Source organism: Dendropsophus ebraccatus, chromosome 2, assembly GCF_027789765.1.
Source record: "Dendropsophus ebraccatus isolate aDenEbr1 chromosome 2, aDenEbr1.pat, whole genome shotgun sequence".
NCBI lineage: Eukaryota > Metazoa > Chordata > Amphibia > Anura > Hylidae > Dendropsophus > Dendropsophus ebraccatus.
The window spans coordinates 187,405,095-187,420,192 of NC_091455.1; the positions used below are offsets into that span (position 1 = coordinate 187,405,095).

A 15,098-nucleotide genomic window follows, 5' to 3' on the forward strand; every position below is an offset into this window, starting at 1 on the left:
ATGTGGGGAGAATATCTGCATGCAGATTTTGTAGTGGTATTTTCAGTGCAGTTTTATTAAAAAGTCTATTTATTAAAAGTCTGAAATTTGTTTTCTGTGAAACACCGGCTGCAGTGTATACACTCTGAGGTTACTGGCACTACAGGGGAACAGAACGAACACTAAACTAACTTTTGACTGTTTGGGGTATTTTTATTCAGCAAAAAAAGTGTAGTTTATGAATTGGAAACTTTATTCATTTTCACCACAAATTCTGCAGTTTCGCCTTGCTGGAAACAGACTTTGCTTTTTCGTACATGGTATGAACAGGTGCTATGACTGCTTGCTCTCTGTGTGCCAGTTGTTCCTAAGCGTCCTTCTGACATCTGTTGACAGATTTAAATTTGATACTAGGTATAAAAAAAAAAAAAAAATTATGACCAGCAACTAGTATCTAGAGTGGCCACCATGTGCAGCACTGACAGCAGCTAGATGGCAGTGACTTGGTAAGGTCCTTGTAGGCTGTCACAGATATCTAGAGCCATACTGGCTGGGGGGATCCATAAAGAGAACACAACTATCAAGGTGATGCCACAGATGGTCAGGGGAGCCCACATCTGGGGAATTGGGCAATTAGGGTAGTACTTGGAAGTTTGGCTTCTGCTCTTCCAACCATTGTTGGACATCTCTATAATTGTGACTTGTATTGCCTTGCTGGAAGTTCCCATCTGCCCCAAATAAGACAATGAGCGTGCTTAGGTGTACCTGATCTCCAAGGGCGGATTTAAACCCAAATAGCCTTCATGTTAAAGACCATAACGCAGCCACCACCAGCTAGTGTTCCTCCAGCCATAGTTGCAAGGTGTTTGTTTTCGATTGTTTCTCACCTGACATGCCAACATCCATCCATCCATTTAATGAAGTGGAAAACGTGCGTACAGACAGCCTATCGCAGCCCATTGTAAGGGTCCTATTACACAGGCCGATGGGGGCCCTATAATAACTGTAAATGAGCGCAGATCCGATAATCGTTTAGCAAGAGCTGCACCATTACTGATGTCCTTGCAGCCCTTGCTTAAACTGCATACATTATCTATCCCGGGTCCAGGGCTCCTCTTGAGGTCCGCTTCTCCCCGGGTCCCGCGTGCTGCAGCACTTTGCATATCGTCATATTTGCATTATATGGCATCCCCCTGTATTTTCAGAAATGAAAGCTGGGATGTTCTTTGCTTTCCACGTTGTGTACTGATGCTTTCTCTATCACGTGATGTATTTCCAGCATCTGGGGATGCCAGGCGGGTCTTGTCTGATTACACGTGACCAGTGATCGGCGTGCCTTGTCTCACTGGCTCCTAGGCTACGGTAGGTTTTGTGTAGCTTCCATGACAGGATCTGTTTCCTTGCACCAGTGGGTTTGGGTGGAGGCTGCCATCAGCTGTTTCCAAGCATACTCTGCATACAAGTTGGCACAGTAAGGGACAAGCAGATGGCTCTTATCACTGGTAAGAAGGGCTTTCTAGCTTGTATAGCATTGATCTTGCCCTGTTCTGCCATTTGGTTTTATTTTTAGCTCTTTTTTTTTTTACCAGTTTAGACGATGCACATAAGCGGACCAGCTTCACGATCTCACCCTGCACCCACATTAGGTTCCTACATGTGCACTGCTGTAGTGTTATCTTGGGCTATTAGCACTATCATTAATGTATATCATTGCTGAGATACCTGACATAGCGGCTGTGATTACAATCTGTTATCACCGACCCATCAGCTACTAGCCTGCAGGAAGTCTGCTGCAACTAGACTGGAATCAGGAGGACTTCAAGGAACTTGTCACCTTGTAAAGGCTATGTAATCCACTGGTAATGTTGTAGAGCTAGACTTGCTGAGTAGATTGGCAATTGTTTTTTAATTTAAAACTTATAAAAAAAATTCCCTCGGCTCTGTTCCTCCCAACATGCTGCTAGCAAGTTAGATTGCACGTTAACAGTAAGTTCCCACACTACGTTTTTGCAATCGTTTTTTTGCAAAAGAAGAAAAACTGATGAAAAAAACAGATGCAACTTTGTGCATCTATTTTGATCCATTTTTCAATTGACTTCCATTATAAAAAAAAAAAAAGAATCAAAACGGATCAGTTTTTTTAGCATACACAAACGTGGTCGACCATTTTTTTATTTTTTTTTTTTATAATGGAAGTGAATGGATAAACGGATCAAAACAGATGCACACAATTGCATCCCTTTTTTCATCAGTTTTTCATCCGTTTTTTGCAAAAACCTAGTGTGAACCCAGCTTAAACAATTGGGAAGGTTTGGTAGAAGTGTTGCCCATAGCGAGATTGTGTTTTGGTAGAACAACAATCTAATTGTTTACTGTGAACAACTGTGTCACTAATAATAGCCATTAACTCCAGTCATTATTGTAAATGATAAAATTCCATTGGCATTTAAAGGGATATTCCCATCTGACAGACTTATCTCCTGTCCTCAGCTGACAGATAACTAGCCGACCCATAGAGAGACTGAGGTCCCAGTTTTCCAGTTCCCAGAGGATTCCATATGTGAGACTTTTCGCAATCAGCAAGATGGCTATCTAGTGTATAACTGTCGGATGGGAATATCCCTTTAAAAACCTGTCTCTTTTATATGCTGTTCTGAACCTGTTAACTTGTGGTTCAAGCAGCATGAAAGTTATGTGATTTCCTTTTAACCCGTTACTGACCGCTAATACGCCTTTTTACTGGGCACTTTTTACTGACCTGTTGGAATCACGGAAGGTCAGCTGTGACAGCTGGACTCCCACTGTAACTACCTAAAGCAGATAATTCTCCCCTCCAGGTAGTTTAACCCATTAAAGACACTCTGTACCCAGAATCTGCCCCCCCCCCCTCCCCAAACCACTTGTACCTTCAGAAAGCTGCTTTTAATCCAAGATCTGTCCTGTGGTCTGTTTGGCAGGTGATGCAGTTACTGTCCTAAAAAAATACTTTTAAACTTGAAGCCCGTGCCAAACGGGAGTATCTGTGCCCTAACTTTGCACCACCCCTCCGTCCCTCCTCCCCACCCTCTTCATCATTAGGAATGCCACTGAAACATTTTCTCCATACTGAACATTGCACAGGTCCTTAACGATCCAGCCCATGTGCCGGGCTGCCACAGGTGGGGAATAAGAGGCAATCTGCCTGGAGCATTCCTAATGATGAAGAGGGTGGGGAGGAGGCACAGAGGGTGTGCACAGTTAGGGCACAGATACTCCCGTTTGGCACGGGGCTTCAAGTTTAAAAGTATTTTTTTAGGACAAAAACTGCATCAGCTGCCGAACGGACCACAGAACAGATAAAGGATTAAAAGCAGCTATCTGACGGTACAAGTGGTTTGGGGGGTCAGATTGTGGGTACAGAGTCGCTTTAGATGCCGCTGTCAAACTACTCACCCTTCATTATAAAATGACAGTTTATCCTCCATACAAAATAAATTGTTACGCAAAACATAAAAAAAACTATAAACGTTTGGTATTGCCACGTCCGTAAGGACCCAGACTATAAAATGCTACTGTCATTCATACCGCATGGTTCACACTGTAAAAAATATTGTAAAAACCAGTGCCAGAATTTTTGTCAGCCTGCCTCAGAAAAACATAAGAGATGATATATAAAACTATACATCTTCCCACAAACGCAAGAAAAATAACTCTGTGAATCTTGCAATGTGACAATAGCTTTTGTTGGTTTCTTTTTTTCAAGAAAATAGTTTTTACTGTGGTTGTTTAAAAAAAAAAAAAGCAAATTTGGTATCGCACTATTTGTAGTGACCCAGAGAATACATTTGTTGTTTTTACCGCACGCTGAATAGCGTAAGTTTAATATTATAAATAAATGACTTTTTTTTTTTTTTTTTTCTATTCTCCCTCCAAAGAAGGTTAATAAAAATCAATCAATATGTTTCATAAAATAAAACAATGGTATGACTCTTGGAAGGCCGCAATGAAGAAGTATGAAAATTGCTTGGTCACTAAGGCCCAAAATAGGCCGGTCACTAAGGGGTTAAAGCGTATCTGTCACTAATAAAACTTTTGTCATTCCTAGTTACTTGTCACAGTCTGAGTGTACAGACCCTGACCCGTCAGTAGAAAGAGTATGGAGGCACTGCCAGTACAGTATGTTTAATGCCTACTTCCCTTCTACCTATAGATCACATGCATGCTCGGCTAGGAGAGATCTAGCCATCAGTTAAATGAGTATTTGACCGACCGACTTTACATCCTCTGATGTGTATCTGTTTGCTTAAACAATATCATTCAGCTACCGGATTTCTGTCATTTAATTTTTTTTTTTTTTTGCAGAAATCAATAATACAGGGATTTTAAGAAACTTTGTAATTAGGTTTATAAGCCAAAAAATGCATTTTTATCATGAAAAAGCAGTGTGAAGCTCTCCCCCCTGTCTTCATGGTTCTCTTATGGAGAGGGGAGGGGTGGAGGGATATGAGGCACCAAAACAGGACAAAAGAGTTAATTTACAGCTACATCACCGGGCTATCTCCTCTGAAGTCAGCACTGACCTCTCTGACCTCTGAATACTCGCTTTCCCCCAGTTCCAGCTGTGTAATCCTTTGTTCTCTGCTGGTGACTAATCTCCCTCCTCCCCCTCCCATCTTCATAGAACAGACAGGGGCCCAACTGATGTAAAAGTCGAGATTTCTGTATAATGAGCAGTGCATGAGAGGGGAGGGAGGGGGGGGGACCTGAGGAAAGTCTTTTTGAATGCAGATAATGGCATATTTGCCTAATAAACCCAATTACAAAGTTTCTTAAAATTGCCTGTACTATTGATTTCTGATAAATAAATAATATATAAAATATATTATTTTTTTTTTAAATGACACACTTTCAGCTAAGAGCTTGCTATAGCCAGCCTGGCCGACCCTCTGTCTAGGTCAACAGTGATTGGACCCATTCTTTGTTTTATCCTCTAGATATCTCTCCCCGGGAAATGACAGACATGCTCATTGGAGCAGAACAGGCATGTAAAGATAGCTGTGAGCCAAACTATTGTGCAGCCAGCTGCTATCTCTGTGTATAGACAGTGTTGCAATGAAGTTATAAACCACCTTTTATATACTGATGTTGTCTTTTATCCATTGTCTTTTCATTGACGCTCTGGATCAGTACTCAACACTGTCTGTTCCAATACAAACAAATGCCGCCGGGAGAAAACGAAAGCGACTTGATGCAGAGCACGCAGTAGGACAACATGTAGAAGTTTCTTGCTTTCTAGGACTTGCTGTGTGTCATAGGTAGGGTAGTACTTATCACTTGTTTTCTTGGCTGTTTTTTATGCAGTTGAGGTTATCATCTGGACCAAGAATCGCTAAGTAAATTTGATGGTGACGTATGTTTTACATGAAGCCCGAGTTTGTTTGTTGTCAGTGTGGGGGAAAAATTGTGTTTTCAGATTGACACCCAACCTACGCTTGCATGATGTTTCTAGCCGAGTTAAAATAGCATGCTATGAATATCGCCCAGTACTCAGGGGGGTTCAGAGAGCGTTGTTTATCTCTTTCCTCCAGTTATCCTCTGTCTGTGGGATCTGTCTCGCATATCAGGTGTTTACTCCTCTGTCCTTTATGTGATTACTTTTAGGAGCCTTAACCCCTTAAAGGGAATCTGTCTCAAGGTTTATGATGCCCTAAATGAGGGCAGAACAAACTGGTGACGGAATTGGTGAGCAGAACGATATACGTTGCTTACATTATTCTTTTTAGCCGTTCTTCTAATGTGCAAGAGACCAGGATCTGTGCTCTGCACCTCCTCCGGCTCTTCCCTTCCTGCCTCTGGCTGGAAGAGTGATTGATGGGGCGAGGAGCCAATGGCAGCTTTCCTTGTCAAACACAGTACTGCATTTAACTTTATGCACTTCGGATGTATGCATGGGTCCTGACAGCTGTCTCCCTATACACAGTATAGACAGACAACTGCCAATCAGTGGCTGATGGGCAGAGGGGACTGATGCTCATAGATATCAAGGAGTATTGAGCACACAGACATAATACAATATGTAACTAATTATTCAGCCAATAGCTGAATAGCTTCAATGGTGCAAAGTGTCTGAACATCTCTGATGTCAAGATTTTCAGGATTTTTGTGAAGTACAGTAATCCACTATAGGTTTCAATCCCCCCCCCCCTCAAAAATGTTGCAATCCACTTTGGTATTAAAAAAAAAAAAAAAAAAAACACTTTTAGGGTGCCTCCACACGTAGTGACTCGCAGCGTAAATTACGCTATGAGTCGGCTAGGTCCTGGCAAATCACTTTCACTACATACACGCAGCGGTCTGAACGACCACTGCGTGTATGTAATTCTGCCGGCCCCTTAACCCCTTCAGCTGCCGCCCAGCTCCCGCTCTGTATACATTACCTCTCCTTGCTGCACGGGTCCCGGTGTACTGCTCTTTCGCCCAGCCAATCAGTGTGTTGCCCTGCCGCAGCCACTGATTGGCCGGGCGGGAGAGCAGTACGCCGGGACCCGTGCAGCGAGGAGAGGTAATGTATACAGCGGAGCGGGAGCTGAAGGTGTTAAGGGGCCAGCAGAATTACATACACGCAGCGGTCGTTCAGACCGCTGTGAGTATGTAGTGAAAGTGATCTGCCGGGACCTGACACAGTCGCTAGGTGTGAAGGCACCCTTAACGTGAACCTGTCATCCCGGCTGCTGGGGTGAAGCCCGCTTGACCCTTGTTTGCTTGTACATCTGGTCAGAAGACGGCTTGTTGTATAGCTTTGGGGATTCTTATAGACCACCAAATGTTTAGATTTTAAGATTTTCTAGTTTTTTTTTTTTTTTTTTTTTTTTTGTGTTTAAAGCCTGTGCAATTTTTTTCTTATGGTACAGATCTATACTACCAGTTGCCTTTTCACTATGGCGTCTGTTTGCTACAAGCCTATAAAAGCTTTAAGCTCGTGTGTATGTTTACATGCATTCGTGTAAGTGTTAAATAATTATAGCGATTACCTGACTGTATCTTGGAGCATTTACAGATTTACATCACTTACTCCGTAATGCCCAGAGGATAAGTTGGCTTATGACACTGAATCTCGTAGTCATCGATGGCTAACCGGAAGAGCAGACACGTTTTCGTACATGGAAACCCTAAATGAGACACCGCACCTCTTAATAGAAATGACTCTACATGAGTACGACTGAGGCAGTAATTCATATGTTGAGAAAGTTCTGTTTGATCAACTTCTGTGATATAGGAGAATAAATATGGAGTGTTAATGCCTCATTGTCTTGCCGGTATGACTCCATTGGGATAATACATGTCTTGTTTTAACCTGTTACACGAGCTATATGTTATTATGCCACTATATATATATTCATAAACAAGCCGCAGCACCTCTGGATCCGGAGTATAATGGGCATACTCTACCTGACAGACCCGGCTATATTATCATAGGATCCTTTTGAGCTTCATCGAGGTGTCTGTCACTTTGACAGGGGAAAACAGGACCGAATCTGCTTCTCCACAGTAGGTGACATTCTAAGAGGGAATCTAAGGAACTCTAGCGGCCATTTATAATAGAAATATCTAGACATGAGAGCGTCTTTTTTTAGAAATATTTTAATTGAAAAATTATACTTGCATCATCATCTCACAATGTAAATATTCAATTGTGAAGTCATTTTAAAATTCTCAATTCTAGATCTGAATAGGAATAAAAGATCAAAAGTAAAAGGGGGGGGGGGAGGGGGAGAACAAATTTATATATATGATTGCCTTCTCCATTTAGCCACCTGACTAAGCTGAATTTATGCAAGGTGAAGGGTCTATATTGAGTCAGGCTCCTAAGCCTTCAGGACAGTAAGAGGCCAATATCCTTCTGAAAAAATAAATTAAATACATTTTGGCCCACAAAATTTGGGTTGGATAGATTAAAACGATAACGTTTTGTGTTTTTTTTTTTTTTTTTTTTTTTTTTTTTTTACTACATTTCCCTATATTATATAGGGATGGCTAATGTCCTAAATAACAAATATCAGAAAATGGTATCCCTGGGGAAAGTAAGAGCCACTAGGTGTCTCTCTTCCCAGAGAACCACTTTCCACAGTCTGTTAAGGTAATTCTGTCTCTAGCAGTAGGAAGACCAACAAGGAACACAGGAAGTGTAACAATACTTTCTCCCTGCGTGTAAGACTTCTCTACCCTATGCTGCACAGGTAGATCCAAGCTGATCTGTTAGGCAGCTGTCCCTAGTACAACTATAATCATTTCTCTTTATCCGCAAAAGTATCTTTCAGATAAAGTTTCCACTTATCTGAAATTCTCCTCTCCTGCTGGCATTTAGTTGCCAACCTGTGCTTCTGTTACATTTGATTTCTCCCCCTGCTGTGGTCTTATATTCATTATACATCTGATACTAAAGACGATGACTATTGGATGTTAACAGGCCAAGGAGGTTTGCAGTGTAAGGCCATGTTCACACAACATATGTTCCATACTAATCACGGCCGTTGTTGCAACAGCCGTCATTTGTACGGCACCTACGTTGTGCAGCAGGCCGAGCTAATCCCGGCCGGAGTGTATACACATGGTATACGCTCCAGCCGGGATACCTAGCGGGCGTTGTAGAAAACTGACATGTCAGTTTTCTGAGGCCGCTATTCATTGAATAGCCTCTGCAGAAAACCCTGTCAGTGCACACTATGGAGCGAGCGGCTCTGGCCTCATGCTCCAAAGTCTGCTGTGGTGAGTTCTGATGCGGGCGCGCATGGATGCACTTTACTGCAGGAAGGTAGTGGTGGTGCCATAGTGCACAGGAAGCCAATCAGGAATAGTGCTGGCAACTTTTTAAGGGAATGGATGGATATGTCCACTCATTCTCTGCGGACTGCAAGCAGTGGTGCCCTACAAACAGGGCAGAAGAAGGAAGATTGACACTGGTACGACTTCAAAAACCCTGTTGTCATTAGGGCACTTAAATTTTTTTGGTTTAGATTGTAGGGGTAGTTTCCGATTGGCATGAGTTTTTTTTTTTTTTTTGTTTTTTTTTTCCCTGCATTAATTTTAAGGTTTCTCCCCATAATTTGCATACGGTTATTGACTCATCCGGCGATGTGAGAGGAAATAATTTGATAAACAGTCGCTGCATTTCGGTATCAGTACTCTGAAGAGCTGCGCTCTATAAATATAGCCTGTGTGAGTGGGTTGGAAGAGTTGGAATTCTCACAACATGACCTTCAACTTTCCATACACATCACTTGTGTAGTGCAGCTAATGCTCAGCCAGGATCTGGCCACTTTGGTTTCACACATTATGATCTCATTAGTTTTCTGTGGCAGTACGAATGAGCTGTGTGAGTTGGAGTAACTCTTCCCAGCTGGTTCCCTGCCCTTAGTTCATCACCGTGTGTGTGTGTGTGTGTGTGTGTATATATATATAATGCTTACCTTTGACTGCAGCTGGGAACTGGCGATTATCTTCTCCAGAGGTGCGGAGGGGGCGGTCGGCGCGTCTTCACTATCTGCATGACACCTGCCAGGAACAGACAGGGTTATTCTTCTAAAATTGTCAATTTTTTTTTTTTTTTGCAAACCGGTTTAAAAAAATAAATAAATCTTAGTCCGTGCCTTTAGTGTGCTGTTTTTGATGAGGTCAAAAGAAGCAAACTTTTAACTACTGTTACTTTTCATTCTTGTTTATGTCTGACACTGTTGAATATTTGTAACTTGCAAAAGTGTATTTAATCCTTTTTAATCCAGCAACAAACAGCGCCACCCCTGTTCTCAGTTTGTGTGTGTGTAATGAAATTCAGCTCCATTCACTTTAATGGATCTGAACTACAAAACCCACAACAAAACTGAGGACAGGAGAGGTGCTGTTTCTGAAGGAAAGCAGCAATGTTTTTCCAAGCCTGGAAAAACATTGCAAATTCCTTTTGCTTAGGGCATAATAACATAGGGACCAAAGCTGTTTCAAGAAGTCTCTCTCTTAAAAGAAGAGTCTGGCTAAAATTTTAGTAACTATTTTATTGCCCAATACACTGTAATCACCAATATACACTTATTACGGGAAATGCTTATAAAGTGCTTTTTCTTCTGCACTTACTGCTGCATCAAGGCTTCACTTCCTGGATAACATGGTGATGTAACGACCCGACTCCCAGAGCTGTACAGGCTGTGGCTGCTGGAGAGGATGATGGCAGAGGGACACTGAGGGGCACAGGGCACTGGGGGGACACTGAGCATCCCCCTGCCATCATCCTCTAGCAGCCACAGCCCGCACAGCTCTGGGAGTCGGGTCGTGACATCACCATGTTATCCAGGAAGTGACATCACCATGTTATCCAGGAAGTGACATCACCATGTTATCCAGGAAGTGACATCACCATGTTATCCAGGAAGTGACATCACCATGTTATCCAGGAAGTGACATCACCATGTTATCCAGGAAGTGACATCACCATGTTATCCAGGAAGTGACATCACCATGTTATCCAGGAAGTGAAGCCTTGATGCAGTAGTAAGTGCAGGGAAAAAAGCACTTTATAAGCATTTCCCATAATAAGAGTATATTGGTGATTACAGTGTATTGGGCAATACAATACTTACAAAAGTTTTAGCCAGACTTCTCCTTTAAACTTCATTTATGTCTGCGTATTATGTCTGCTATCTGCAAAAAAGTTGTCCATTTGTGCATTTGCTGTCCATAAATCTATGGGATCCATAGGGTTATTGGCTAATCTTTTTCTGCAATCGGAGCACTTTAAAATTACATAGTGGCCGGTATTAAGAAAAAAAAAAAAATCTATAAAATGCAAGCGGATGTAGTGATTGGGGGGGGGGGGGGTTACAATTGCTGGGCACTGTCTCCTGTGGCCACTTGCTGCTCCTTACTGAGTTTACATGTAGAAGTTTCCAGATCTGCAGATATGTTTGTGTATAGTCTATTACATGGACCTGTGTGCCTATAAACAAGAGCTAATCTCAGATAGACTCTTTAAACAAGCTCCTATCTACTAGGTTTGACCATTGTGTGGGGGAGGGGTACATGATCAATCACTAGTTAATGGTTTCTCTTTTTTGTTTTTTATTTTCTCTTATGAACAAGACCTTCTAATGGTTGGCTTCATTTTTCTCTGGTGTACAGTAGTAGCCTTTAGGCTGGGTTCACACTGAGCAAAACTAGCGGAATTCCGCCGCGGAATGCTGTTAGCCTCCCTCTCATAATGGGAGTCTATGGGAGGCGCGCGCTCCTGCACTGTCCGCGCTGAAAAATTAACATATTCATTCTTCAGCACGGAGAGACGCTGTGAGAACAGCAGCGCACACCTCCCATAGACTCACATTATGAGAGGGAGGCTAACAGCATTGTCCGCCGTGGAATTCCGCATTTTGCTCAGTGTGAACCCGGCCTTAGCCTCATCACTACCTAAGTGCTTCCTGCAGAATAGAAAACTCTTGTCTATAGTTTGCAGTTCAAAAGATCGGATATAGTTTGCTGAATATGTAGAAACTATACACAGGCTGTATGTAAAATCTCCGACCATTTGGTATACACGGCTACCTTGCAGATGTGTCTCCATGGTATGGCTACAACAGGCTTATGTAACCTGATCCTGGGGTCTTACCCCCTCCAGTCTGACCCCCTGCGTCGTCTTCGTCATACATTCCAACTTGGCAGAAGTGTCACAAAGAAGAGGATGTGACCGCACAATGAGTTATTAGTATGGACTTATTTGGACTGTATAAGTCCTAGTTGTAGGACTCGTTACCTTAAATTTTTTTTGCAATTCCATTAGCAAACTTGTCTCCTCCTGATAGGCTGCTCTTTCCCTCCCATTTTGGCAGCTGCTTGTCTAGGTTAGGCTAGGTTCACACTGCGTTTTCAGCATCCGTTTAACGGATCCGTTTTTTTTAACGTCCAGAAAAATAGGGTCAGCAACGTTTTTTGTCCGTTTTGGTCCGCCAAAAAAAACGGATCCGTTTTTTTTTATAATGGAAGTCAATGGAAAAACGGATGCACACAAATGAATCCGTTTTTTGCAATCCGTTTTTCATGCGTTTTTTGCAAAAAACGGATGCGTTAAACGGATGCTGAAAACGCAGTGTGAACCTAGCCTTACAGACCACCACTCTATTCTAAAATCAGTGGTCTAGCTCCATGCTGCACCTTCCCAGGTGCTGGGAAAAGCTGGATCCTGTCCTGGGAAACTGGGAGGAGCAGTACGGAGCCGCAGTCAGTAAGGAGGCAGCCGGCTGGGGAGCAGATTGGCAAGCTAACAAAGAGATTTGCTTTATTACTGTAAATTCACTCATCTCTAATCTAAACACACATATATACGTAGATGTATAGAGATATAGAGCTACTTTGAAAAGTGACATGAGATTTGCTTTGTAATGATAGCCAACTAAAGCCCCCAATACAAAAGATGGCCATGCATCCTAGATGCCCCTGCAGTGGATTGCTGAGAGCTATTCCTTGTTCTGTACACATGCTTAGTCTTAGCTGAGTGTGCATTTGTTTTCACAAGGGAGAAGGGGATAATCCTGTGGCAGCAGCTTATGTTCTTTTAGATATGAGCTACTCCACATTCTCCATCCCCTTATGAAGCATTACTCTGGTTAGAAGACTACTTATGCTATTTTGGTGGCTTCTTCAGTGAGATGCACTACTGCCCTAGTCTCCCATGAGAACAGAGATTTATATATGTTAAAGGGGAACTCCAGTTAGAAGTAAAAAAAAAAAATGAAACATCTGCAGAAGCATATAGCATTACTTACCTATCTATACCAGTTTTGAAACTACCAAATATCAATTTATTTTGGGGGTTTTTGTTCTGTATTGTGTTTCTGTACTTCCTGGTTGAGCAGTTCCCAGAATGCAGTACTGGTTCCAGAATGCAATGCTTTCCCTCAGCTGTTCAACACAGTCCTCCACCCTGCCTATTCCCAGCCTAAATCTGTTGCTGACCATCTAGGCTGTGTTCACACATTGCAGTTTCATTGTGTTACTAAATTATTTGCAGTACTTTATCATTTCATTATGGTCCCACCCACGCAGCACACTGTATTCTCTACCTGTAACACCACACAGCACGCTGTATTCTCTACCTGTAATGCTGATATTGGAATAAAGTAAAGAACTTTTTTTAATTTTCTTTTCATTTCCATGCACATATTATGATCGAGCATCTTTTATCTTTGAGGTTGAGCCCCACAATAAGGAGTTTATCCAATACTATCTTACATGGGATATACTGTTTATGCCTTGTTTTTTGTCCAGGTGGGATTGGCAGTGCCGGCTTTGATCCTCTCTGCCATTTAGCATAATTTACTTGTGTTACTACATAATTTTTGTGAATACGCTGCAGTACTGCAATGGAGCTCCAACATGTGTGAACACAGCCCTAATTTCACTGCACATTTCTGCACAATCAGTGAAATTAGTGTAACACCTGCTTCTGACCGGTCAGAGATGGTAAATCACTCAGGGGATTGTGGGATCCAGCCAAGCCTCCTGTGATATCACACCCTGCCCCTGTCTGCATCATCAGCCTGTGCTCAGCAAACACAATGTGAAAAAGAGGCATGGAATCTTTGTTTCCTAAGGGGGGAGAGCAGTGGGAGCAGGAGACAATGTGAACTGGCATAGAGGCTATTTTTCTTCACTTCCTGGACTTCAAAAAGCTACCAGTGTGGCAGAACTGTACAGATATGGTAATACATTATATAGACGCATCTATATAACGTTTAATAGAAAACAAGTTTTCCTCATGTGGAGTTCCCCTTTAAAATGTCACCTGCTGAACCCTTCTTCCCAAAAGTAGAAAAGTGGATTACCCGGTGTCTATGGGCCACCTTATGCTTATGTGACTTGGTATATACACTGAGGGGCCACTTTATTAGACACTTGTATCTAAAAGTAAGCGAGGGTTGTCAATCATCATGACACAAAGGGGTAATATTTAGTTAAAATGTAAGAATTGGGCATTGGGTGCTTTTCCAAGATGTGATCCTTTCCCCTGGGAACTGTGGATGTGCAATCTGTTGGCTTTAGGCGGTTCCTGTGTTTATACTGCAGGCTCTTCTAGTGTGTGTTGGGATAGATGGGCCCACATGACATGCAGCAGGTCACAGTATGACCTGATTAAATCCTGCAGCACTTCTAAATATACCATTCCTAGACTCCAGGAAAAGTCAGCTGACACATTTTAATGTTCCTCTGTGCACCCACCTCCCTTAATTACGTTTGCATAATGTTTGTGCATATTATATTTCCTACCCCACTCATCAAATCCTGAAACTTACATGTGATTCGCTCCCGAGAGTGCTATCAGGGTGTATATACTCTGTAATCTTTCAGTATTTTATTTTTTTCTAACCAGAACTGGTTTTATTCCTGATATACTAAAGTGTTCCCATTTTACAGGTTCCCAGACTCGTTCCGTGAAAATCATGGTTGACTACTACCAAGTGTTGGGAGTCCACAGAAATTCCTCCCCAGAGGATATTAAGAAAGCGTGAGTAGTACTTGGCCATTTCTATTGTGTGTGTGTGTGTGTGTTTTTTTTTGTTTTTTTATCTTTTTAATGGTACATTTCAGTTCATGGCTTTTAAGACCCCCCACAGATCACAAAATGAGGTTGTAGTTGCTGGGCCCTTAATTTCTTCACTGCTTACTTTAGGAAGCTGAACCAGGTGGTATATAGCTTTTATATTGCGAGTCTACAAGACTTCCAGCTAATCTGTATACCACTTCCCCAGGTGAATGGAGCAGAAATGAATGACCCAGCATGTGCAGCTCAGATCTTCTGCCTCTTTATTTTATGGGGGTCTCTGCACTTGGACCCTCACCAATCAAAACTTCTGACCTTTCAGAAGTTTTGTGAAATGATAGCTAGGGCTGGGCGGTATACCGCAAAAATACCGATACCGTCACTGGTGTCGGTTAACCGACCTCAACTCTGCCAGGACGGTATCTGCGGTATTCCCCCTGCCGGCCGCATGCTCTGGTGCAGGGAGAGAGAGGGGTGCCGGGTGGAGAGGTGGAGGCTGGACAGCTGATGCTCCGATTTACCTCCCGAGCCAGGACGCACATACACTGCTGCCGGGCAAGGGATG

The 15,098-nt window shown here is 42.5% G+C and overlaps 1 protein-coding gene across 1 annotated transcript in view; it reads left to right on the forward strand.

Annotated features, from left to right (window-relative positions):
• DNAJB6 (DnaJ heat shock protein family (Hsp40) member B6) overlaps positions 1 to 15,098 on the forward strand; it is a 66,032-nt gene that overhangs the window by 4,261 nt on the left and 46,673 nt on the right. Inside the window, exon 2 of the mRNA XM_069958894.1 lies at positions 14,407 to 14,497. Coding sequence (XP_069814995.1) covers positions 14,433 to 14,497 — 65 coding nt within the window. The 5' untranslated portion in view covers positions 14,407 to 14,432. The remainder of the gene's footprint in view (positions 1 to 14,406; positions 14,498 to 15,098) is intronic.